At 35.2% G+C, this 27,168-nt stretch overlaps 1 protein-coding gene and 1 long non-coding RNA gene across 2 annotated transcripts; both read right to left on the bottom strand.

Annotated features, from left to right (window-relative positions):
- Positions 1-346: 346 nt before the first annotated feature.
- Positions 347-24,523, bottom strand: LOC121382920 (TP53-binding protein 1-like). The gene is made up of 11 exons (XM_041512603.1): positions 24,340-24,523; positions 23,742-23,942; positions 18,501-18,625; positions 17,801-18,040; positions 16,670-16,804; positions 14,428-14,577; positions 13,056-13,147; positions 12,531-12,656; positions 12,258-12,331; positions 10,708-10,847; positions 347-1,465 (listed from the first exon to the last, which is right to left on the bottom strand). The coding sequence occupies exons 1-11, from the start codon at positions 24,402-24,404 to the stop codon at positions 1,284-1,286; spliced, it is 1,530 nt and encodes a 509-aa protein (XP_041368537.1). The 5' UTR covers positions 24,405-24,523; the 3' UTR covers positions 347-1,283.
- Positions 21,134-23,710, bottom strand: LOC121382929. Its single transcript, XR_005959237.1, has 2 exons — positions 23,197-23,710; positions 21,134-21,967 (listed from the first exon to the last, which is right to left on the bottom strand). It is a non-coding gene; the product is annotated as an uncharacterized LOC121382929 (long non-coding RNA).
- Positions 24,524-27,168: the final 2,645 nt, after the last annotated feature.

Genomic DNA, 27,168 nt, shown 5'->3' with positions numbered 1-27,168 from the left:
TGACTGCGACTTCGTTACTCATGAGTCAATCGGACCATCTCGCCCAAGCCAGTTTTACGGAAATATGCGAGGTGTTCCGATTGATTGTTGTGTTACAGAAGCACCCGACAACGGCCAAATGCATGGTTCGACCTACCTGATGGGTCAAACAGACTTTGATACACCGACAGTGTTCGAGCCAATGAGATTCTACTGTATATACATATACACATACACATACACACACACACACATACATATAGTGATTTCCCTAGAAATTTGGCAAGGCATGGTAGACCAAACATTTTTGGGGCATTTTCACCATTTTCGGGGCACTTGTATTTCATTGAAAATAGACAAAAATTAATTGAAATAAACACATGTAATTTATGTGTTTGTTTTAATAAATGAAATGCAAAAGATATAAAAGGCATATTTTATTAATTAATAATACCTTTTTTTCTGTTTTATAAAGGCAATTTTAGAACTAATTACTGAAACAGGCTTCTTTAATCTCAGGGCATCATGGTGCTGATTAAGGCAAGATGGCACTAGACTATTGAGGCATGGTTTCGCACCATGCTAAAACAAGCTAGGGAAAACACTATACATACATACATATATAGTAAAATAATACTTTAATATGTGACTTTAGTTAATAAAACTATCCTTTTTGTAAAAATAATAGGCATTAAAATATATGGGACTTTTCAAAGATCACTCTTAAAAAAAATTAAAAATAGGTGTAGTATATTTTTAGTATTAAATAAAATTGAAACCTTTTGTTAAAATAAAAAGGTCCTTTTTAAAAGTATATTGATAAAACTGATATAGAAATCACTTGGTAAAAATTTGCATACTGTATATAGAACTTATTTCTTGACTGGGGATTTCTATACTGGTGATATTAGCACCAAAAAACATTAGATAAAATTGCTTTCATGCTGCTGTTTTTTTCTTCATAAAATAACATCCATGTTAATTAGATACACTAATACAAAGATATAAAAAGAGATTTCTTTCTACTTAAATATCACAAATGATGTATACTGCTTTCTCCAATACTTGCATATGTAACAAAAACTGAAACCCAGTAATTGAAATTTCTACCTCATCACTGGGTCAAAATGTCCACCACCTCAAGTCTATGTTTTATATTTGCGAAACCTACTAATTAACAGTTCACCATAACCATTAACTGACTGGCAGTTCGCACAATTGTATCTCAGTGAACGTAATGATGGTTCCTGTTGAATGCGTCCTTCATTTGCATTGGACGTATTTTGTAGTAATTTTTCTTGAGTTTATTTTTCAACGAAGTCATGTCTGTATCGAGGATGCATATCGTATCCCACTTGGTGTCCATTGATGAGACACTGTATGACCCACTCCGTGGAGATGACCGGTATTCCCAGTTTCTCAGCTCGTCTCTTAATGTTTGTGGGACATGTGTTGTCGGTGACAACCACATCAAGCATCATCTCTTCTGAAAAAAAGAAAGAAAGAAAAAGACAACTGTACTGAATTAAAATACTGTAAATGCTAATTCTTGTTTATGCATAGCTGATATCTTAAATATTTTTTAAATAATAATTTATGCTGAATTTGCGAAGCCTGTTTTTCTTAAACACAGGTGTTTAAGCATTGTAAATGTATGTAGTTACAAAAGTATAAGACAAACAGGCTGTGTCAATTCTGCCCTTCATGTTTTACTCTAACACAGGTTGACTTAAAACAAATGTATAAATGTTTCACAAGTTCATGGCTTATACTTGATATTATTACTATTTCTATGAGGTTAAAGTTTGTTTTGTTTTTTAACACCTCTAGAGCACATTGATTGATTAATTATTGGCTTTTGAATGTCAAACATTTGGTAATATTGACATATAGTCTTAGAGAGAAAACCCGCTACATTGTTCCATTAGTAGCAAAGGATCTTTTATATGCACCATCCCAGACAGGATAGCACATACCACAGCCTTTGATATACCAGTTGTGGTGCACTGGCTGGAATGAGAAATAGCCCAATGGGCCCACCAATGGTATTTCTATAAATTAAGAAAGTAAGAAATGTTTTATTTAAAGACGCACTCAACACATTGCATTTACGGTTATATGGCATCAGACATATGGTTACGGCCCACACAGATATTGAGAGAGGAAACCTGCTGTCGCCACTTCATGGGTTACTGTTTTTGATTAGCAGCAAGGGATCTTTTATATGCACCATCCCACAGACAGGGTAGTACATACCACAGCCTTTGATATACCAGTTGTGGTGCACTGGCTGGAACGAGAAATAGCTGAATGTGCCCACCGACGGGGATCGATCCCAGACCGACCACGCATCAAGCGAGTGCTGTATTTCTATGAATGCATGTCAATGCAATAATATACTACTGAAAACAAGTTAAGTGAAAATAACTCCAATATGTGAAAGTGCCATGACGGCCAAACCTGACTATAACTGGAAAGCACATTCAAATTGCCTGATACAACACAGAAGCATGCAACAGAATGTGAAAGTAATGAGTTATGACAATGTAAGTAACACATGCCTATTTTACATTTAATAGTGAGTACGACTACCTCTTGCTTGTAAAGACTCAACAGAGCAGTCACAAAAAATTTCAAAAAGGTGTGTGCAGAGGTAGGACATTACATTTCTTAGTGACAAACCCTAGTTTATAAACACTACAACATATTTTTCACTGTTAATGCTATTTATGATCAGTTAAATTAGAAGTTCCTCCCATTTTATTGTTTAGAATATTCATTTTCATACATCCAAAGTGATTCTGGTCCTCCTGGTTTTTGTAATTCTCCCAAATACATTTTCATAATTCTAAAAATGCACATACTGCTCAGAAGTGGGTCATTCTACAGAAAGTGTCACTTTTATGTCCCTACACAATTAATTTTTTACTTATATATAAAAAACTAAGTTTGTTGTCTTTAACGATACCTTAATAATAATATCATCCTGTCATAGCATTTTGATCTCTCTGCTAATCAGCTTTGATAGAGATTGTATTCAGGATTAGTGGAAAATGTCATTGGTGTTACCTGTCCCTAGCACAACACTATACATGACATGCACTTTTAAGATATATAACAAAAACTTGTCCCTGAAGTTTTATGTCATTGGTGTTACTGTATGAACTTATGAAAAACAAAAGAAACTGAATGCTCTCTAGATGAAACATTGCACAAGTAGATATCAGCCATAAAACTTATTTGTCAAAAACAGGAAATGTATGAACAATTGTGAATGGTTTAGTTTAAATGTCATGAATGTGTTGTCAAAATATAAAAGTTGGTTATGCACAGTCATTGGGTGTTACAATCATATTTATGTAATGGTTAATAATTTTAAGAAATTTTGTGTATGTTATTATAGACATCTTATGTTTGCTACAACATGCACTTCTTCAGTTTTCTCAATTGTTTCTTTAGAAAGCATGAATGAATTATTTACTAATTTTGTCATTGGTGTTACAGGTACTAAGTAACACCAATGACAGGTAACACCAATGACAATGCATTTTACGAAGATGTTGTATTCCTCGCGTAGCATATTTTTGAAGATGATTTGAAAATTAAAGGGATTTGTGCAGCATCATACATGTAGTTGCATAATGGCACTTTGGGTAAAATAAATGTTTTGTTGGAATGTATATCAATAACGTCCCTAACTGCATTGTGCTTCCAACTCCATTCGGTTTGTTTTCTTGTGCATGGTCCGCGCAATCAATATCCGATTTGTTGTTGTCTGCTTGTCATTCATTTGTAAGGCTTTTCTTCACAGTTCGTCAACATTTTCATTAACAATAAAGTTCACACAAGTAAGTGTCTAAATACAAAACTTTACAACAATTGTAAATAATTTAGAGTGTATAAATTATGTTAAGTAAGAATTAATTCATTAGAAAATTGATATTTTACAGTCTATTCATTGGTATGAACATACATTGTAATTCCTATATCTGTATTGACATCAAGTTTTAGTGATGGGTGTTGGTAAAATGCGGACCGGACCAGAACACTGGACAAACTGAATTTGTCCTTTTAAACAAATATTAACCAAATTGTTCATCCACTGTGCATATTTGAGAAACATATATTTTATCATGTAGTTGCTTTGAAAATTGAAAATGACAAACCGCACAAGGCTATTTTTTCAAATGCATATGTGCCTGAACGCAGTTAGAAACTACCAACCTTTCCTGTTTAAGTGTTAAAGGGTAACTTTATGATAATTAAAGGAAAGTTGAAATCATATTGAAAATGTATTACCAAGTTGAAGGCAAATATAAAAAATAACATTTCGTATGTATTCATTTTCAATAAAGGCTATTTAAATTTTATTTTTTTAAATATTGAAAATCCTGCATTAAAATAAAAAAATTTAGTTAAAAGGAGAAAAAAGACCCAACTCTTTTGAATAATGACTAGTTCGTATGTTTTATTTCTTGAATGGTGACATACTTTGTTTGATTTGCTGTATAGAGTATGTACACTGAAAACATTAGAAGAAGAAGTTTGTTTTGTTTAACGACACCATTGGAGCACATTGATTAATTAATCATCGGCTATTGGATGTCAAACATTTGTAATTCAGACACATAGTCATCAGAGGAAACCCGCTAGCCTACATTTTTCCTAATGCAGCAAGGGATTTTTATATGCACTTTCCCACAGACAGGAAAGCCTTTGTCCAGTTGTGGTGCACTGTTTGGAATGAGAAAAAACCAACAATCAATTGAATGGATCCACTGAGGTGGTTCAACCCTGCGACGCAAGCACCTCACGCGAGCACTCAACCAATTGAGCTAAATCCCACCCCAAAAACATTAGAATGACGTCACATATTTATACGGCGTCCTCGTTTTTGGAAAACATTTAGCATAAATGTTTAGTGGTTATGTGAAAGCAAAAGTAGAATTAACACTTCTTACTAGTTATGGGGAATACAAAGTATACAGTAAAATAAATTTTTGAGCCTTAATATAAGCATGAAAATAACTACATAAATGAATGACTAAATCTTTAATTTAATATTATTAAAAAAATAATTAAAATTCAGTCTCTGCATTTAGTATATTTTTTAAACTGTCTGAAAGATGTTTAATTTAATGGTACTTTGTAAAGAAACATGTTTATTTATACTGGATTTCTTTTTCAATTTTTATTTTTTTATTTGAGTTCGTATGGGTTTAAAACTTAAAGGAGAGGACAATTAAGGCATTTGGCCTGGTATGCATATTCAACGATATATAATGCACATTATTGCTTAATATCAACACGTATAATCGTATAGTTAATTAATAAAACGGTTAAATGTGATGGCTATTATATATAACGGGCGCAGCCATTTTGTACCATCTGTGAGTACGCCCTCTGGCGAGCTGGTGGTTACGTAATACTTAACGCATCACGTCAGGAATGAGCCTTAGAACTAGAGAAACACAATCTACCTGGTTTTTGCGGGATGATAAATAGTCATATATTGCAATGTTCTGTAATAATACACATCCCAGTAAGCCAGCAATAAGTATATCCAGCACTATATATATATTATTTTTCAATACAAAATAAAATACCATTGTCAAAGTGGCTACACAACAAGTCGAAATAATTAACAATGTTTTGCCCATGCATTAGCCTACGTACTGAAATGATACACGGAGTGTTTTCTTAGTTAATTGGTCTATGCTGTTAGTTGCTTCTACCTGTGATTCCTGATTGGCAGGTGTGTATTTGATTGGTAACCAGACGAGCCAATTAATTGACGCTGTCTAGACACAAAAATACATACCGGTATTGTGGAATATTACCTGTCGCCCCTAAAATTGTACTGGACATGGTTTATTACTGTAAATAGTTCTGTAAAACTATTGATTAAGTAGAAGTAGACTTTTCCATCTAAAACAACAGAACTGACCAATTACGTAGTCGCAAAGAAAAGAAAATTATCACTTGGGTATTGTGTGTTGTCGTTTTTGCTCCAACGTAGCATATCAATAGGCCTATAGTGTACATTTTTCCTTTGGATTATTAAACAGAAAAAAATACTATAACCCCATTTTGTTCCGTTAATGCAACTTGAAATATATTTAGTTAAATAGTTTATTATATTATTACATCATTTATGCTGTTTTACAAGTCAGGTTGATCAAAGAGAAGCGCCTTGTCGAAAATTACTGCTTTTGTTTACACTGTACATACAGGACATGGTCAGGAACTGACGTCACTTCGCCCCAAGCTATCCCACCGGACGTCACAAAAACGAAACAAAATGGCTGCCCCCAGTTAGCAGGAATAACCATGGTTTTTTATTAACTCTAAAATTACGCATTTTTCATTTGCTAAAGTGTCAGTATGTGTTGGTGGTCCGGATATGCATCTTTCCAACACATAAGGCTCTTCTTTGAGTTGACCCTACCTTTAACAACATATTTTTACAGAAATTTTTATTTATTCATTATGAAGTTAAACGTCAATTCATCAGTTTTCTTTAACGCATATGGTTATTATTCAACAAAAAACACTATAGTTTTAATTTTACCTGTGCAGTTAAATTCCAATGTGATATTTGGAAGGCTAGTTGAATTTGACAAGGGCCAGTAAGATATTTCGTCAACTGGCCCTGGTGGTGACCTTGGTTTTCATGTTAATTTTCAACCCTGGTCTTGAACGTCATTGGTGTTACACACTGTCATTGGTGTTACTTTTTTGTCATTGGTGTGACTCAAAAATATATTAACTGTCATTTCTCTAGAAACTTTGTTTGCAGTCCTTGGCTTTTGAAAAACAAAGGCGAGTGAAAAATCACACTCATCAAACTGCTAAGGCAAGTGAAAACCAAGCATTATTAATTTATGAAGTAATTGGTACATGTAAATGCAGAGACATGTTGCTAAAATGAACCAATAAACCAATGTTTTCTTCTAATTTTATGTTGTTTGGTTCATTAGTGTAGTCTGACTTCTTTTTCCTTTCAAGAATGGAGTTATAATTTATTAAACAGTTTCAGTAGTAGTACTATAGAAATATAATTATAACATGTATACACTGATGCAGACAATTTGATTTTTTAAATCACAATATGTACTATTCAGATAATTTGATGCACAGAGTTATATATACTCTTCAAAAGAAGAAACGCAAAACCACATTGTCGTAACATTTGGAGAATTGATTTAATTATTGAATAGTGAGTCCGATAATTACCAAATGTTGCAGGATTGTTCACAATTCACTCTAGTCCATTGTGAGTAAGTGATAGGACACACCACCAAGGTCAAGGTCATATGGAGTCAATACCGGGTGTGGCCTCCGCGTGTGTTGACAACTGCCTGGCACCGCCTGCCCATTGAAGCAACCAGAGTACGGATGACGTCCCGGGGGATGGTGGCCCACTCGGCCTGCAAGACTGCTGCCAGCTCGGGCAGGGTCTGGGGCTGTGGTTGTCGCTGTCGGAGGCGTCGGTCCAACTCGTCCCATAGATTCTCAATTGGGTTCAAATCCGGTGATATCGATGGCCAAGGAAGGACATTAATGTTGTTGTTCTGTAGGAAAGCCGTTGTGAGACGTGCTGTGTGAGACCTGGCGTTGTCATGTTGGAACACTGCGTTGGCGTTGGCCATAACTGGAACGATGTGTGGCCGGAGGATCTGGTCAATGTAGCCCTGTACATTCAGGTTGCCCTGCACGTGGACCAGGTCAGTTCTGCCAGTGTGTGAGATGGCTGCCCACACCATGACACTACCCCCGCCGAATCTGTCCACTTCCTGCACGCAGTTTGCCGCATAACGTTCACCACGACGCCTATACACGCGACATCTTCCATCATGACGTCGGAGCAGAAATCGGGACTCGTCACTGAACCACACCTGTCTCCATCGCAGTTGAGGCCATTGTCGATGAATCTGGCACCACTGCAGTCGGAGTCGACGGTGTTGTGGTGTTAAGATGACACCTCGAACTGGACGTCTGGCACAAATTCCTACCTCACGTAGGCGGTTCCGTACGGTCTGGTCGGATATCCTGTGCAAACCTGGTATTGCTGCGGCTGTGGAGGTGGCAGTAGTCAATCGTTCCCGAAGGTGGCGTACCCGGATGTAGCGGTCCTGCCCGGGGGTAGTGACCCGTGGTCGACCGGATCTAGGGAGGTCACGTGTTGATCCATGTTGCTGGTAACGGTCCCACAGTCTGGAGATGGTGCTTGGGGACACATGGAATGCCCTGGCAACGGCCGTTCTGGATTCGCCTGCGTCTAGTCGGCCGATGGCATTGTTTCTCTGCGGTTCACTGAGACGTGGCATGTCCTGGATTGTCAACTGTCGGCCAGATACAGAGGCCAGGCAAGCGAACGCCCTGCACTTTTATACTGTCGGTGTTCATGTTGCACGTGCAGACAACGCACGTGCAGTGGTGACATGGTTTGCACGTGGCTGCGTTTTTGCGAATATTCACATTTTGGAACTTTATTGTACAGTAGCTGCGTTTTATCGAATGTAACCGTGGGAATGTGTTTGGGACATGCAATGACCTTATATTCACAAAGCATGAACCGGTAGGAAACATAAAATCGGAGTTATAACCCATTTGTATATATATACCTTTTCAGTGTTAGATGGTTTGATGAATGTGCAGGTAAACATATATAGGAATCAACTTGTCTTGACTTTCATTATTATGCACAACGGACATGATTAGGATAGTTGGGATGGCAAAACCCCACTGGTTCCAAGGAGGTGGTTCATGAACTACAACCCAAGCATCTCAGGTGTGCACTACCGACTCGTATTAAAACATTGTTTTAAATAACTCATGAAATATAGGCCTACAATTACTTCAAATGATAGTGTTGGTTGGGACATTGACATTCACGTGGCATTTTTAATTCAACAATTACGCAACCAGTCTCCCTCCCTCAACATTCTGTAACACATCATTTGACCTACCGCTACAAGATATGAACGGCGCTGACAGCGTTTACGTCATTGATCTAGAACGGCCCCAGTGTTGTTGATAAAAAAATATACAAACTCTGACAAAATCTGTCATTACAAAAGATTTTATTCCAAACGTTGGATGCCATAATAAAGATAATAAAAAAACCCATAATTTTAGACAACATCATCAATGCGTAATACGTTGTCAAGTAGACCAGCGTGTGTGCGTGCAGAATTCCAAGAGTAAAAATAACCTGCCCCCGATAGCTATGATTGGTCAATATGCCACAGAGTACTGCACATAAAATCATGTTCCAGTCACATGGTATGTGACTTTCTAACAAACGAAACAAAAATTAAATAGTCGGCAATGATCATTATTACTGTTACTATAGTGTGTACATATATACATATATAAATAACATGCACATTCATAAACCTCTGGCTGAAATACAAATATTTAAATGAAGTTTAATTTGACTGGGGGGTTTTAAAGATAAAAAAGAAAAATAATAGACGTAAAAAAAATACATAGGCTTATTCCTACATTATCATTTCATTTCCTTCTTTTTATTATTCCGTCTAAATTTCTTTTTTTTAAAGTATAAAATTACACGATTGCCAATGAACAGTATAAATGAGTTATCCTTATCAGACGTGATCTTTTACCTTACAAAAGTGGACTGTTTCCAATTAATAATAAATTAAATAGGCAAAGAAGTTTTGATCGGATGTCTATTAAACCTGTGTTTTCCAATTTGTGTAGCAAAGATAAGTACCAGTCATATTTTAAAATCTTGCATGGACGCTACCGTTCTCGTAACATGTTTTTCTGGTATTATTAAACGGATCTTTCTATCAGCTACATAAGGTAAATAGTGGCAATCAATATACAAAATTATTTTACGTGCGCCGTTTTCTAAGTGTAACGTGCGTTATTTTTCACACTCGCCAGATTGAAATTACATGTGCTGTACGAGCGTGACCGCACCCGCGCACTTTAAAAGGCACGGTCTGTTTGAAATTTAAATTGTTTATTAAGGACTCTATATTTTTAAATAATTAAAACTGCCACTGCGTATTAAGTCACATATAGAATATGTGTGTGAAAATGCAAAATTACACCTTTGGATAGTTTTTAAGGCTAAAATTATTTCAAATATGTTATTAGGGACACCCAAATAACACATCCATGTGATCTTGATCACTATAAACCAATTGGATCACACTGCTGAATTATTCCACTTGTCCGGTAACACCAATGACATGAGCTTGTTCACGGAGCAGGATGTGTCTGCACGTGCAGGCCGATTACAGTGCTGTGTGGCCAGATATGATTTTACATTTCTTCATCTAGTTTCCAAAAATTAACAATAAATCTTTATATCTTTTGTTTTATCTTGAATTTGTATTTTGAAAAGTGATGCTTTCTGTAGAATGATCCACATAGGAGTGTTTGTGCCAAGCTCTAGTCTATTTCTAGAAGGTATATCCCTGTCTAAACATCATCGACTTTATTATCACTCTATTATCACTTTATTCAGATGTGTTACAGGTTTGTAGATTAACCACAATTGGTGTGCATTTTCACGGGCCAAAACTAGCGCCTTTGATAGTTTTGTCATTTCCTAAACACCTTTAAATAGTTTTGTCTAGTGCTTTTAATAGATTTGTCATTTTGTAACTACTTTTCTTCTATCATATTGATTGAATTATTGACAAAAACATGCTGAGTAAAAGCTGGGACATGGTTTGGTGATGTTACCTGCAGCCCCAGGTCCTGGCAGCCTGTTGAAGAGTCGACACCTGCAGATAGTGAGTGTTTCCACCCAGGCATCAATGAACTTGGTGTTGGTTGATGCAACCATCACTTTATAGTCCTCCAGGCAGTTTGCATCTTGTCTCCTGTCAGTAAACTATGTATTACACATATCGTTAAAAATATCTTGGTACATATCAAAGTGATACGTCCCACTAGAATGCCAAGTGGCACGTAACACTTTGATGTCATCAAGTGGCGCACAACAACCTTACAGGAACATAAAAGGAACATCGACCAAACAAGTTAAGGGATATAAATGAAGATAGATTATGGGTAATAAATAGGATATTTAACTTACTACCATTTTGTATCATGTTTCTGTCCCTCATAAAATAATTTTCATTATCACTTGCTAAAGCTCGTGACAACTGAAAATTATTTCACTCAGAACATAAGCATGATACAAAATGGAAGCTTGTTTAATATCCTATAAGTATGTAGTTATAGTAAACTCATATTATATATCTCAAATATGACAATGTCATAGGTTATTACCAAGTCGAAAATAATAGTAACTTCAATATGTCTCAAAGAATCGAACAATGTCATATATTATTGTGCTCCGATTTCAAATACCTAGGAGAGTAACAATAGTACAATTAGTAAACTCATGTTTCAAAGCATCTAACAATGTCTTGTTACTGTTACAGGAGTTAAGCTGTCATTTGAAAATCCCCAAATGCTATTTAAAGTTGAATCTGGCGAATATCTGTCGTTATCTATTCATCAAAAAACTCATTCGAAAACCATGTGTTGTTTGTATGTGTATGGCTATTAAAAAAACAATAATAATTCTGTTTAGCTAATTTGGCTACAGGTGGGTTTTTAAAATCAAATTTACCAAATTGCTATTTTTTTGGTGTCAGCTTAAATTCTAGTTAGTCAAGTTTAAAATAACCAGATTAGTAAACTATAGTTTTGTTCAACTGGTTAGACCCTAACTGTTTTGCAAATGTTACGTTTAATTCCTATTCAATACTTGTTTTCTGAACAAAACAAACCCAAACCCTGACATATTTCATATACAATTCATCATCTAACATGCACGAAGTTGACTTATTTCCATTTTACAAAAATCTCCATATGTTGGTAAGATTATCAAAGCCTTGAATATAGACTTCCTGGACAGAAGTGCTGGCAGTAGTCCAAACTTGCGCCCATGAAAGACTTGCTTTGAATGTGCACATTTAACTACTTGAAATTGAACTTACTATTATAAGAACAGAGCCTCATGGGAAAAGATAGGTCCATGAGATGATGTTCAAGCTACTAATACATATTCTGAAAACTACTATTGACAACAATTACAAAGGTGAGTACAGAGAAACCTGTGAAAAGTGGTCAACTTTCAAGGCCTTGAATGTTCTATATTCTAAAACGCGGCCCTCTAAACACTGGATCCCGTCTAAATCAGATAAATATTAGGTCCCCGGCAAGATCCGGTTTAGACAGGATCTGGTATTTACAGGGTAGAGTTCTATAAAAACATTTACCATTCCATCAACTTTCTTCTCTGTAAACTGATTCCAGCAGGTAGGAGGTAGGCTTTGATATCAAGTGCTTTACCCTGAAGAAAACAATCAGCAATTTTCATTAAACAAACACAAAGAAGAAAAAATTCAGAAATGTTTAAAAAAAATATCAAGGAAAAAATAATCAAATATGTTTGTTAAAAATATTCAAGGAAAAACAAATCGGGGAAAACAACATCAAAGAAAAAAAAAACATCGAAGGAAAAAAACAAAAAGGCTTAACTCCAACATTACCTGTTTACATGATTCCCTGACCCACAGGTGAGATACACAGGGAATACCAGCCGCTAAACACTGGATGTACTTGATAGTTCGCTGGTAGGTGTCTGATATCAGATAACATGCTATCGCTCCATCAGCCTGAAAATAAACAAACCAGTAGTAGCCCATGTAATGTAGATTGCATAACAAAACCATAACATGCTGCATTCAAGGGTGTTCATAATTAGCATTTTGATCAAATGGAGTTTGTATTTACAAGTCATTATGAAAAAAACTACACAAGTGACCTTTGGAATTTAAAACAAAAATGATGATGAAATGTTTCACTGAGTTCCATTTTGATGATAAAAATAAAGCATACACTTTAAGTGTGCCACTGATCATACTTTCTCACGCCATTACAATTGGAAAAATTGACTTTATTCATAATTTACAAAACATTTCAAACATTCGAGTCATTAAAAAAAAAAAAAATTGGAGATGCAGCCAAATTGTTTTTTAAAAGTGTCTTTAAACAGCCAAATAAAATCTGTGTACCTTTAACTTGTTGTACTTATCAATGACCAACCCCGATCGTCGTTCTATCTCCATCCTGAGGTACTCCTTGTCAAAACCAAACAACTGTTCCTCTGAAAAATAGTAATTCATTACATACTCAGACCTTGACCATAACTTTTTTTCAGTGGTAGGCAACACGACTAATACCACCTAATCAAATCTGACATCCCTTCGGTGAAAACTGGTAACCCTACAATTTCATAAACAAGAATTCCATAGAATTAAAGGTCTCACCTACCATAAACTGATTCAGTTAATCAAGAAATAAAATAAAAGGTACAGATGGCCACAAAAGACAAGCATGTCACAGTTAGAGAGTCAAGGATTAAGTGTGGATGTGGACAACAAAATAAGTTAAAAGATAGAAGCTGTGAGATTGGGAAGAAATAAAATGGAATCAAGAATAGAAAGGAAAGAAGGGAAGTGAGATAAATAAGCATTCTGAGAGAACTGTTAAAGCAATACATGTCCCCTACTGGGCCCCAACAAATTTTCGTATCTCCTAAATTCAAAGGCCATAACTATGTAAAAAATGGGTATATTGAATTAAAGTGCAACTTGACCTGTAACAGTACATAATAAAGCTATACACAAAATGTCAGCTCAATATCATGAGGAATTGTGAAAACCCCCATCCGGAAAACTATGTTGGACAGACGGACAGACAAGGCAGGACAGAAATGAAGGATGGCTGGACCAATAGGGGACGAATAAAAGACAATGACTAGATGACAAGAGTGATATGTGGCTCAGTGGGGTCATTGGGTCAAAAGATTGATAACCCTCGGTAAACCCACTGGGCTTATTTCACATTAGTTAGTGTGCTGTTACTGATGCATCACAAATCATGCTATCAACAAACATATGTAGAGAGAGGGAGGGAGATAGAGAGAGGGACGGAGGGAGGGAGGGAGATAGAGTGAGGAAGGTAGAAATAAAAAAGTTTATTTTGTTTAAAAACACTACTAGAGCACGTTGATTAATTAATCATCGGCTATTGGATGTCAAACATTTGGTAAATTTGACATATACTCTTAGAGAGGAAACCTGCTACCTTTTTCCATTAGTAGCAATCTTTTACATGCACTTTTCCACAGACAGGAAAGGACATACCATAGCCTTCAACCAGTTGTGTTGCACTGGATGGATCCATCGAGGTGGTTCGATCCTGCAATGCACATACCTTAGCCGAGCACTCAATCGAATGAGCTAAATCCTGCCCCAGAGAAGGATGAGGTCGGGAGGGAGGGATTAGGGAAGGACTGAGAACTTGTTACTGCCACATTATATATAGGCTACTCCTAGCGACAAACAGAAAAGTAATGTGTTTTCAAAAGTAAAATCCATGTACCATCCGTAATGTTCTCATCTGCAGATGTTTCCAGCGACGAGTCCTCCAGCAACTTCTTCTCTTGTTCTCGCTGAACCAGGGACTTGTCGGCGTGACTCAGAAGAAAAACCATCCCTGCGAAAATCTTCATCAGGGGGTTAGACGATTCCACTGAGCAACAGATAAAAAAGAAGAAAGAAGAGGTTTACTTAATGACGCACTGAACACATTTCAATTATGGTTATATGGCATCAGAATAAGGACCACAGAGATAAGTTTAGATGAAACCCTCTGCTGCCTTCTTTTATATGCACTCAGGGGTTCTAGAATAAAAAAAATTAAATTCACTTGTTTTGGGGCCAGTGGATTTAAAAATTCACTGGCCATGGTGAAAAATTCACTTGCCCACTTTTAACTGTTGATAAAACAAAACAAACAAAACAATATATTAAAATAATTAACTTTTTAATGTACATTTTTGCATACTGAGATCATGTTTAATCAATTTGTCAATTTGCACAACATATAGGCTCATTAGGCATACTTTATGGTTTGTTTAGAAAAACATGCAAACAATTTTCAGCAGTTTGGAATAAAGTTACTTATTAAAATTTTTAAATAATTGTTTCTACTTAAAACCACCTAAGTTATATAAAAAAAATCCATCTTACGTATTACAATTAACAGTATTAAAAACAAATGAATATTTTATCACTTACGAATGAGTATATATTTATATATTTATGAATGGGAACTACTCCTCCCCACCGCTCTCCAAAAATAAAATTCAGAAACCCCCCACGAACCTTTATGAGCATAAAGTGTACATGTATTACAGTTTAAGGCTTACAACCCCAACCCACCCCAACACAAAATCAGTAATTTTTTAATGTAGGTACGATATTGTGTACTTAATTGTTTTTTGATTTGTGATATTTTATAAATTAAATTAATAATTTACACATTTAAAGTTTCGCAAACGTAAATGGTGGATTGCAACCTTTAAAACTAATAAAAGACTGGTTACCATTTTGCATATTATGCTTGCACTGTACTATTAATATTAGAGTAACACACCTTTGGATTCCAGTGTAAAAAAGAAAATGGCGGCAAACAATAAACTTTAGTTTTTTTCAGTGTTTACACTTTATAACTTGAATAAAGTTACATCGGTAGGTATACTGATGTCATGGATGGGTCAAAGATTACTGGTGGCCAACTATTTGTTAGTGAAATATTGCATGTGATAGCAAATCGAAAGAAGTGACTTGTACGTGTTTCTTTTGTTTTCGTAGGATTCTAGCAATTTGGTTTTTTTATTGAATTTTTGGGGGGGATCACTTTGCCATCGGGATCGCACAAAGTACCTTTTACTGGCCCGAATCCAAAAACCACTGGCCTCAGACCTCGGGCTACCGTATTCTAGAACCCATGAATGCACTATCCCATAGACAGGAGAGTATATACCACAACCTTTGCTACACCAATTCTGAAGCAATTCTAGGCCAACCATCAGGTGAGTGGGCTATGTCCCACCACAAAGAACCAGAAATGTTCAATAAAAAAAACTACTTTCTGTCAAACATGATTTAAATCTTAAAGTCTGTAATCAGACACTGTATGAACGGCGCTGCATGCTAGCACAAAGCCATTCTTACATAAAGGTGTAAAGTCAAACATCATATTGATGCAGGGTTGTAGAAAGTACTCACCTGCTCGCCAAATGCAAGTAAAAATTGTGAAGGACGAGTTAAAAAATGACTTTTCTTTATTTTAATTTTTTGCATCAAATCCAAGACTCCACATCAGCGATGCCAGAATTCCAAACCATTCAAACGGATCAAAATGATGACGAAATACAAAAACAGTGCATGTACCACACTGACAATAGACGACAAGCGCGACATTCCAAAAATAGAGCTGGTTTGAAGTGAAGACAGTGTATACCATATTATAATATTGTTCTATAGAATGGCAGACTAATAGAAATTCTGGCGGGCTAGTAAATAGTTGGTTTTGGTCTGGTAGGCTTGTGAAATATTTCCCATTTTTGCACCCCCGTTGATGGGACATAATTTTCAGTGAAATAACAGTTCCTAATGTGAAGATGGCAACTTGCGATTGTTAATTTTATTGGTGACAGACAGCACTATTATTTCACTGATATATTTAGATATTTCCCTGAATGTTACATCATAAAAATGTATGTTTTATAAATGATATTAAATCATTCTCAACACAGTTACTCAAACAATTTTCAAACCTGTTCCTTTTCGAGGGGATCTGCGTACAGACACTGGCGACTGCACAGCCCCACCCAGTGGACTGGACGACCGTGAATCAAGCGGATGTTTCCGCTTCCTGGGTGTTTTCTCTGCTGGTTTCTTCGGAGTTCTTCCTGTAATTAATAATCACAGTGTATTAGATGGGTCATTTCAATATGGAGAATTCAAACACCTATAGGTATACAGAGATCAGTCCTCTGCCGCTAATAAAGATGGTCTGACCCACAGCACTAACGACCGCTGGTAGATGGGGAGCATAGTAGGTGGTTACAAGTGCCTCTTAAAAATGCCAGAAGTAACTACTGAACACTCTTCGAAGTAGTCAGACTAAGCCCACGTCAGCTAAAAGCTAATGGGGAATAACAGATGTGTGGCACAGATAACCACAAAAGACAAGCACCTGTTGTGGTTGGAGAAACAAGGACTGGAATGATGAGGTGGACAGTGAAATAAGTTGAAAGATACGAGTTGTCAGATCGGGAAGAAATGAGATGGAATTCAAAGGAGTAAAAGGAAAGGGGGCAGTGGAATAAAAATAAAATTAATAGAGATTATACATCACAAACAGTAATACACAATGATATAAACTGGACTCAATGGTTCCGGTTTAGAGTCTAGTTTCAGAGGTATGTGTCTTTTTCATTTCTCGTAAACTTTTGAGCTCTTATTTATGGATGTTTGTCAAAATGGATAAAAACTAAAATTTCAAACATTTTGAAAACCATAAGTTATGATGTCAATTGTCGTAAAACATGAGTTATGCCGTCACACGTATGTAGAAATCATCCAGCACTGGGAAGGAAGGAAATGTTTTATTTAACGATGCACTCAACACAATTTATTTATGGTTATATGGCGTCGGACATATGGTTAAGTACCACACAGATATAGAGAGAGGAAACCCGCTGTCGCCACTTCATGGGCTACTCTTTTCGATTAGCAGTTAGGGATCTTTTATATGCACCATCCCACAGACAGGATAACACATACCACGGCCTTTGTTATACCAATCGTGGTGCACTGGGTGGACATCCAGCACTGGGATGCTAGACAGATTTATTTAGCACCGTGCAAAAACTGGCTAATTCTGTCCATTGGGTAAGAAATACCTGTCTCTCTAACAGTCAGCTGTTTGCGTCTGTCAGGTGTCGGAGTGCTGGCTGCCTTTAGGGACCTTCCTCTTTTGCTAGTCAGTCTCTCCGTCGATCGTGGGACATCGTCTTCTGCTCCATCTAAATCCCTCATCTTTTTCAATCCCTTCCGTTTACCAGTTGAATGTGTCACATCATCAGTCTTGTCTTGCACTTTAGGTTTTGTGGCCGATCTGCGAGGCCCTTCTATTAAATTGTCTGTGAAGTAGAAGAATGTCTTTTCAAAATTAGTTTTTAAATATGTATGTCTTGTTGATATGACTGCAATATATTTAGCACGTCCGCAACAAACTTTAGTTTTTGTCAGACCTATGACTGATGTTTTTGAAAAAGACAAAAAGAAAAAAGATTTCAAGAAAATGTCATATGTCATAAGTGAATAAAACTTTGGTGAATTTAAAAGTTTCACCAACGTATGTCCTAACTTTGGTTAGGAGTTTCATTTTAATTCACATTTTAATCCGACATGGCTGGCTGAAAAAACATTCAACAAGCAATTACTAAAGAAACGTAAACCAATCAATATAAGGAATGAAGCAGTCGCACACACTGGTATAGCTATACAGTGGTTTGTATCTGACATTTTTTTCAAATCCAAATGGGTAAAATAAAATTCCAACAATCATATGACTTTTTCATTTAAAAAGTAGCAACTAACCAAGGGAGACAATTGCAGGTTTTCTTATCACATGTCCTGGGGTGGAGACAGTGATTCGCAGTTCTTCATCGCTCATTAAACACGATGCCTGATCTTCACTGAGAATGATCTCACTTCTTAAACATCTACAAGCACATTACAGTGGAAAGAAAATGACATAGATTAAAAATAAACTAATACGACAAATAATTCAGGCCTGGCGCTTATAAACTTTTACAGTCTAGGCTTAAGTCACCATACAAATTGTATACATGTGATGTCATTAAAGATTTGTGTCTTGACTCTACAGTTTTATAAGCACTTGCTAAAAGTAAAAACCAGTTACACATGAAAAATAGGTACACAAATTATATCAGCTGTTTAATCTGTTTCAGAAATGTTAAAGTTTGTTTTGTTTATCGACACTACTAGAGCACAGATTTATTAATCACCGGCTATTGGATGTAAAACATTTGGCAATTTTGACATATACTATAGTCTTAGGAAACCCGCTAAATGTTTCTATTAGTAGTAAGGGATCTTTTATATGCACCATCCCAGACAGGATAGCACATACCATGGCCTTTGATGTAAACAATTATGCTTGAAAACAATTTTCTATTAATTTTAACAAAATCTGCAATCTCCAATATTAAAATATTACATATAAATTACATCATTACATCATAAAATATTAGAGATAAATGACATCATCACATCATCATTCCCTAGCATGAAAGTATATTGGCTATGAGGTTTCGAGGTGAAGTCAACGCCACGTGACGCCACACGAAATAAGGGTCCTACGTGAAACAGGAAACCAGTCTACCAAGTCGTTTTCGTACACAATTAAAAATAAACAAATAACATCGAAATACGGTGTATTCAACTTGCCTTAACTAATGAAACAAAATAAAAATAAGTAGAAACTGATGTGCAGATCGAAATTTTGTTTTATTTCTTGTTTGTTGTACCATAGGCCTAATATACATGTACGTAGGTAGGGAGTGTACGTATTGTATGTTTTTTCGTAACTAACATTAATTCGGACTAACTGCAAAATGGAGTAAAAGTATTACTTTTTATTAATTGTTTTTTTAGAAGTGATAATCTTTGTGAAGTACAATGTCTGGGAATTTACATAAAACTTTATTGTGACTTTTTTAAACAAAAATATTTTGAAAATTATCGTCAATGGTTTGGGTACCAGACATTTCCTCTCCAAGCCAGTTCGCCCCCAACTATTTGTCAGTTCGCCCCTCCTCCCAATATTATGTTAGGCAGTAAAAATTACACTGAATAATATACATGGGTGTTAGTGATCACATGACTTATTTTACCTATAAATGTAGTAATATTTCATAATTTAGATTTTTGTTTTTTCCTTATCGATATTAAAAAATAAACAACGCACCAAAACCCAAGTGTGAGCAAACAGGATGTTTTTGTTGGGGACGAACTGACATATTCGAGGTGTGGGGGCAAATTTTATTATCAGTCTTCAAACTTACCTGGATGCTGTGAGTTAAAATGTCTTTTTGCTTTATGACACCACTAGAGCACATTGATAAATAAATCATCAGCTATTGGATGTCAACCATTTGGTAATTGACATTTTCCCATTAGCAGCATTATTATTAAACACTTCTCCACACAGGACAGCACACATCATGGAGTTTTATATACTAGTCATGGGGCACTGTTTAGGACAATATTCAGTTATATTAAGTACTTATAGGCCTATATTCACACCACTAATAACTATACTTTAATGTTTTATCTCAATATTTTATTTTTTACACATTTTGTTGGACTGAATATAAAATTTTTCAAAGGAACAGTAAAGTCACCTTTCCTTTTCTCCATTTAATAAATAAAATGTTCCACTTAATGGTTTTCGGAATACAGATTGCACTATATAGGCCAATTCATGGTATGGTAAACTGAGATGTCATGTTAAGAAAACAATACCCAGGGCTTTAGATTACAACAAAGCCAAGGCATTAAATGCTGTGCCCAAAATAAACATACCAAATTAAATACACTCATGCTAACCTCAAAACATTTTACCTCAAAAACATTGAAATATTTTTCTTGAATTAGATTAAAGTAACTTTAATCCAATATAACCCTTCAGCAGTAGTTAATGATATTATTGTGCTAAAAAGACCTCTCTGTACGCCGAAAACAAAATATATATATTGTGCCCAAATTAGTGAGATCTAAAATCCCGAGTACCTGTGCCACTAATGCAACAGCTGTGAAGGGTGAACTATTTTTAGATTAATTCTATTTACCATAGTCATCAACATATTTTGGTGTTTTTTTTACATCGGTCATCATATTATGTTATATATACAGTACACAACAGAAAAAAACAAAAGTCGACAAGCAATCCATAGTTTCGCAGTGTATTTATCCCCACCAATAAGTATCCAGGTCTTCCCTCTGCTCACCCTCCCCTCTCTCTTTCCTTCTTCTCGATCTCCCTCCCCCAGATCAAAGCCAATTAATGTTTATTAATTTGTGTGTTTGTTTGGGGTAGGGTTTTTTTGGGGGGGTGGGAGGGGGGGGGGTTTATGAACTCAAATGTATGTACACAGAAAGCATTTATAAATGTCTAAAAATATAAAACCAACAACATGCAAAGCATCGTAATTTTTTTTTTTTTTAATAATAATAATGATACAAATTATCTATCCATTTTTTTCTCTCTTTAAAAATGAGTAAATTAGACATTATTAACAATGTCCTTGTTTATAAGGTTTATTAAACAAACAAAACCTGTGATTTTTCACTATGACAATTATGTAAAAAAAAAAAAAAAAATATTAAAAGGTTCAAACACATATGATGCACTTCACTTTCTCTATTGCAGAACATTGGAAATGTACATTTTTATATTATAGAAAGTTCTGTATCTACTTGATTTTCATTCATGACACATCCTTACAATATGTATTATCATTGTAAGGCAATGATTCAAGGATCCCCACCCATGACATTGACCGTTTGATCTGGGGCAAGTATTCAGAACGCAATTTCATGTAGGCTTTAATCATACAAATAACAGGTGAAATGGTACTGAATAAAAGTCCAGGTGGAAAACCCCTGTTTCATATCAATTTTATTACCATTATTAAAAGATTTTCATGGCTTACATTGGATGACAACTTTCAATGGACTAACTTTTAGTAATTCAAAGCATTTCAAAAATTTCAGTATTCAATGTTCCAAGTACAGTCTGATATTCACTTGTATCTCACAACTTCAATATCTGACACATTGACACTTATTACTTCTTTTCTTTTTCACCAAGGAAAAACTGTTTCATCATCTGAATACAAATCTGGCATTTTTCTTATTGTTTCCATTTTGTAATCTGTTTGTCCTGTCCCAACAAGACAATAAATCAGGCTCTGTCCATAAAAAACAAGCATGGAATGGCTTCTAGCTTCAGTCTTTAAGGAACCGTACTAGTTCTGTACCTGAAATGCAAAATTCAATTATAATACAAATGTATTCATGTAGCTAAGCTTAATATATTTTGCACTTATTTTTAAATCAACAAATAGGAAAGAACAGGATTGTCTGTTTAAAGATGCCTCCGCAGATCCTATAGAATAGGTACTTTAGTACTTAGTATTTGACATATGGTATTTTTGGGAGAAAAACCCCCCCTGCAGCTATTACACAGCCAAACATCTTATCAAATATCAATAAAATAATATTAAAATAATATTTGGGTGGAGGGACTGTTCCTTTTCTTTCCTTATTTATAAATGTTAATAAAAAATGTGAAATGACTCGGGCAAACTGGTAACAAGGACAAAACAACATCATAAAACATGTTATTAAAATATAACATTATATATTTAGTATAATACTATTACTGGAATAAGAATAAAAATGCTGGGGGGGGGGGGGGGGGGGGGGATGATTTTGTGCAAAATTATTCAGGGTGTGAACAAGGCTTTAGAGCGACACAACCTGGATTCCAATATGTATTTTATCCTACCAGTAATTTGAAAAAACAACAACAATAACAAACCCTCCTCCTAAATATTATTTTAAAAATTGTATTATTATATGCATGGTACACATGTATGTAAGGTTATATGGTTAAGGACCACACAGATAATGAGAGAGGAAACCTACTTGCGCCACACAATGGGCTATTTTTTCTGATTAGCAGCAAGCAATCTTTTATATATGCAGCATCCCACACAGGATAGTACATATCACAGCCTTTGTTACACCAGTTGTGGAGCACTGGATAGAATGAAAAATAGCCCAATGGACCCATTGCGGAAATCGATCTTAAATCTACCGCACATTAGGTGATTGTCTTACCACTGGGCTATGTCCTAGCTCTATATATAACATTGAGAAGCTTCATATTACAATTTGATTGGCTGCACATTACAATTTGATTGGCTGCACATTACAATTTGATATTCTTGCGTTAATTATGCAAAGATTAATTGTAGGATTGATTAATTAAATTTGTACTTATTTTTCACAAGTAGGCCAGACCTAAATCATGTAAAAGTGGTGAAGAGATAGCACATGCAAACTGATAGTGATAGTGTGCCTTTAAGCAAAAAGACAAATTTCAAATCATCATGTTAACATATGATATTTTAGCATTACTTAAACTATATGCTAACAGAATCTACAGGAGAAAATAGTAAAAGAAAAATTCAGTAGGACTTACATGTTTTATAATCTTCTGGTCACATGATATGCAGTCTGTAAAAACAAACAACACTGATGGTCGACTTTCAGTGACATTTGTCTTATCTCATGGCAACAATCTGTCTTTTTAACAATATCTTGTCACTTGGAAAACGGTTTCCTTCTTCCGTGGTATTGAGGAACACAAAAACACAAAGAAGGCATTATTTATAGAACTTTTACAAAATGTTAGAGATGCAAAGTCGTTTACTTCCTTGTTTTTGATAGTGTCACGTGGAACCCTGATGTCACGTAGCGCCACCTATTGAGAAGTTGGCGCAACTGCATTCGCCATTGGGTGTTGAACAGAATTAAGTATGTGTATATCTAAGAATGGACATCCAGAGATATTTTACAAAAAGTCCGATAAATTACATCATGGTGAAAAACTACAAAAATCATCATATTTCGTTTGCACCTATCCACACTAATTACTTTTAGTATTGTTGTTATTATGATAATGGTGCCATTATAATTATTATCAATATTATTGCTGGTTTTGTAATGATCATTAAGAAAACTAACTTTTTATTTGAGCCGTTATCACATTCTACTTTGTACATCAGTTTATCTGCTTGATACACATGTTCAACAATAAGCCCACAGTCGAAGTAGCCATCTTGTGACATCACCATCACACTCTGGCCAATCGGAAGCTGCTCTATCAGTAAGATGTCCTTCACCTTGACTAGCATACTGTCTCCATCATCAAACAGAATCTGGTATCTAGAAACGAAAAACAGAAATCACTTTTTAAAATATTTAGGGAAACAAGTACCAAAAACATCCTTATACTTGTAAGCTACTCCAATAGTGGAATGATGTTATTATTAATATAAATAATAGTAAAAGAAAAAAGAAACATTTATCATATTTATTTTAAATTTATTTTAGGCTTAAAAAAAAGAAGATATAATTAACTAACCAATGGCATTTTCCCCTATTACAATAAACTGGTCCAATAAAATGACTGAAAATCTTCCACTGTGAGCTCTATGCTTCCTGTTATGATCACATGACAGTAACTTCCTCCCCCCACCCCCCCCCCCCCCCCCACCCCCACCCCCACCTGCTTTTATGCCTTAAACTGACACAAAATTTCAGTTTCAAATGGAAAACTTACTTTGTGATTTCATCCATGCTGATAATTTTTCCAGGATAATAAAATCCATCTCTCCATCTGGCCATGACTACTGCTCCTAAAATTAAACACAACAGATCTGCTTTTGAAAGTAGCACGGTTCAGTCATTTTTGTGCACATACATTATCTTATGGACTATACATCCATAAATAAATTTAAATGTGTAACATTCATTACAACCATACATTTTAACATTAAGAAAACAGTGTATTTATCAAAAGTTATAAAGTCTAAATATATATCAGATTTCAACTTTTTTTTTTTTTTAAGTACTAAATTAATGTGTAGTACATATAGAATTGATTAAAGGAGACCGGACACCAAAAGACATGTAGTGTGTAATGGATTAAGTTAGCATCAAAGACCGCATTACTCTAACGCCCGGCTAGCTGCGAGGCACCGGTCAGCTGCGCGTCTTAGGTTTGGGGTAAAAACAGAAGTGGGCGGGATTATGCATAGATCTGAACGAAAGCGAGGCAATACGTCATCGGTGAGAGTTACCAAGCAATACCGGTACACGTGTTGATTCTTTGGTTGTGCCTTTCAGTCGTCTTTTATTTTCTTCTCTTTTTTTGTCTCCAGGTTTATCGGAAATTTAATTTACAAGATAATTAGTGTTATTATATACTGTCGACGTAATTATATCATGGTTAACTGCAACAGTAACAACAATGCATCCCAAGAAACGGCTAAATTCATGGTTTCGATTTCCAAAAAAACTAAAGTTGTTTTAGGTAGTACTAAACCAAATAACTTCCGGCTGGGTCAAAGTTCGAGGTGCACCGAACTTTTGATAGAGAAGTGAACACCACAAGTTCTGTGATTGGTTATAAATGTGAGTGTGTTGGTTGTAAAAAATAATAGTTTCATCTGGGTAAAAAAAATGTGCAATTTTATTTCATCTAGTACCAATGTGTCAAGTAGCCTTGTGCCTGAAACATGTATGGGGTACCTGTAAAAAAAAGTACTCGAATTTTGTGCGAAACTAGGGTAGTTATAGACGCTACCCGTTATCTCAGAAACGAGCAGCTTGACCCCCATTTTTTTCTGATTCACTTTAAGTGTAAGGGGTGGTAGTATTTATATCCGTGGCGTTTATGTCGGTTGATATGTTGCAGGTAGGAGTTTTAGCCACATATGTTACTATTGTCGTCTATGGGATTTGATTTGGTAGTATACACCCTATAGCACATATTCAGTGCATAATAAAAAATATTATGATTTTGTCATTTTATTTAATTAAACTATACTGGTTGATTAATTAGCCATCACTCGATCATGCAAGTTCACAATGACCTTGACCTTGACAATAATCTCTGTACATGGCTCAGAATGGAGTTTGAATCAAAGTTATCACTGAAGAAAAGTTGGTTTTGGGCCTATAATTCGTACTGTAAAGATTTCAATAATTTTCTTTTTACATGGTATTTGACTTGCCATATACAACTGCTCTTAAATATGGTATTATATATAGGCAACCTGAACTAAGATTTTAATAGCAATTTATTTTTATATTAAAAATAGCATGTGCCAATAGTGGGTTAATGTCTTTAGTTTCCATTAACATTGTTAATTGTTTTTGTATGAAATTCTGAAAACTCAAATTTGTAAAGAAGTTGATTTTTATTGTCATTTTGACATATTTATAGGGTGCTAAGTTATATTTTAGACAAATTTGTAGTTTTATGCAAAATTTAAAGTAAATTTGAAGAAAAGCTTGACCAAAAACATAATTAAATTTGTTGTCACTATTGTGCCTTCTGTTTTTATTTGTACATAACAATAAGGTTGTTAAACATATACTTTAGATCTCCAGATCATTTTTTTTTCTTAATAATCACTTAGTTAGCTCTCATGAAAAGCATTTTGAGTTTATACTAGATTCAGAACCAATTTTTTTCAGATTTGATTATCTGCCTTGGATTAAGTTGATAATTTATTTTATTGTTAAAGCTGTATTACCTAATGTTACTAGCTAAATAAAATGCTGGATTACAGATTGTAGGAATACATCTAATGTACATATTGTATTCATCCGGATAAGAAAATAATGCAAGAAAATAGATGTTCGGGTAATTTTGTCATTTAAAAATAGTTTTTTTCAGTAATTAATCAAAAATAAATGTGTTAAAGCTGCATGATTATTCCAGATATCACAACTATTAAAACCTCCAACTACAGTAGGCTATAAATAAAATATAGTCAGGAATATTGGTGGCTGCCAATAGTTTTGATGGTTCATTATGAAATCAGCATGGCCGATGGATTTGAAATTCCCACACCTGGTAACTTGAAGACACCCACACCCAGCATACAGGATTTCCGCCCAACACTAATGTACAGGACATTAAGTCATTACTTCATACAGGTACAGTCATGTTTGTGTTTCCTTCTTCAGACAGTGTAGTTTTTTAATACTGATATTTCTTTGATGTGCCTGTTAAGGTCTTCAAAATGTAGGGGCCAATCAAGTGCATGTGTTTTAATGGAATGCTTTAAAGGGGTAGAGGTACTCTGACTATCTTTGTTGTCTCTACATATATACCTGAGTACACACACCCAACTGAAAGTAAATATCTTCAGGAGTTTTATTTTTTAAACATTTTGTTGTTTAATATGACATATTGCATTTGTACAAAACTGTGTGCAATATATAAGCCTTATGAGGTGTACATTATATTAGGTTGCACTGTAGAAACAACAGTTTCAGTGAGGTTGTCAGTTTATGTCAGAATACACCAGACCCTGGTTGTCATAAAGACACATAGCTGGACACTTTTTGAAAAATGTATGTTATCAGTATAGGTAGT

This window comes from Gigantopelta aegis, chromosome 2 (assembly GCF_016097555.1).
Source record: "Gigantopelta aegis isolate Gae_Host chromosome 2, Gae_host_genome, whole genome shotgun sequence".
Lineage (NCBI taxonomy): Eukaryota > Metazoa > Mollusca > Gastropoda > Neomphalida > Peltospiridae > Gigantopelta > Gigantopelta aegis.
This window is presented reverse-complemented; position numbering and strand designations above follow the sequence as displayed.

What these genes read in the sequence shown, in the direction of transcription:
- LOC121382920 (XM_041512603.1), bottom strand. Translation starts at nt 24,404, where the DNA reads ATGGCCAGATGGAGAGATGGATTTTATTATCCTGGAAAAATTATCAGC. An exon ending in ATCCCCTCGAAAAGGAACAG is followed by an intron (nt 14,578 to 16,669) that starts GTTTGAAAATTG and finishes TCTGTTGCTCAG; the next exon opens with TGGAATCGTCTAACCCCCTG. An exon ending in ATAAGTACAACAAGTTAAAG is followed by an intron (nt 12,657 to 13,055) that starts GTACACAGATTT and finishes GTTTATTTTCAG; the next exon opens with GCTGATGGAGCGATAGCATG.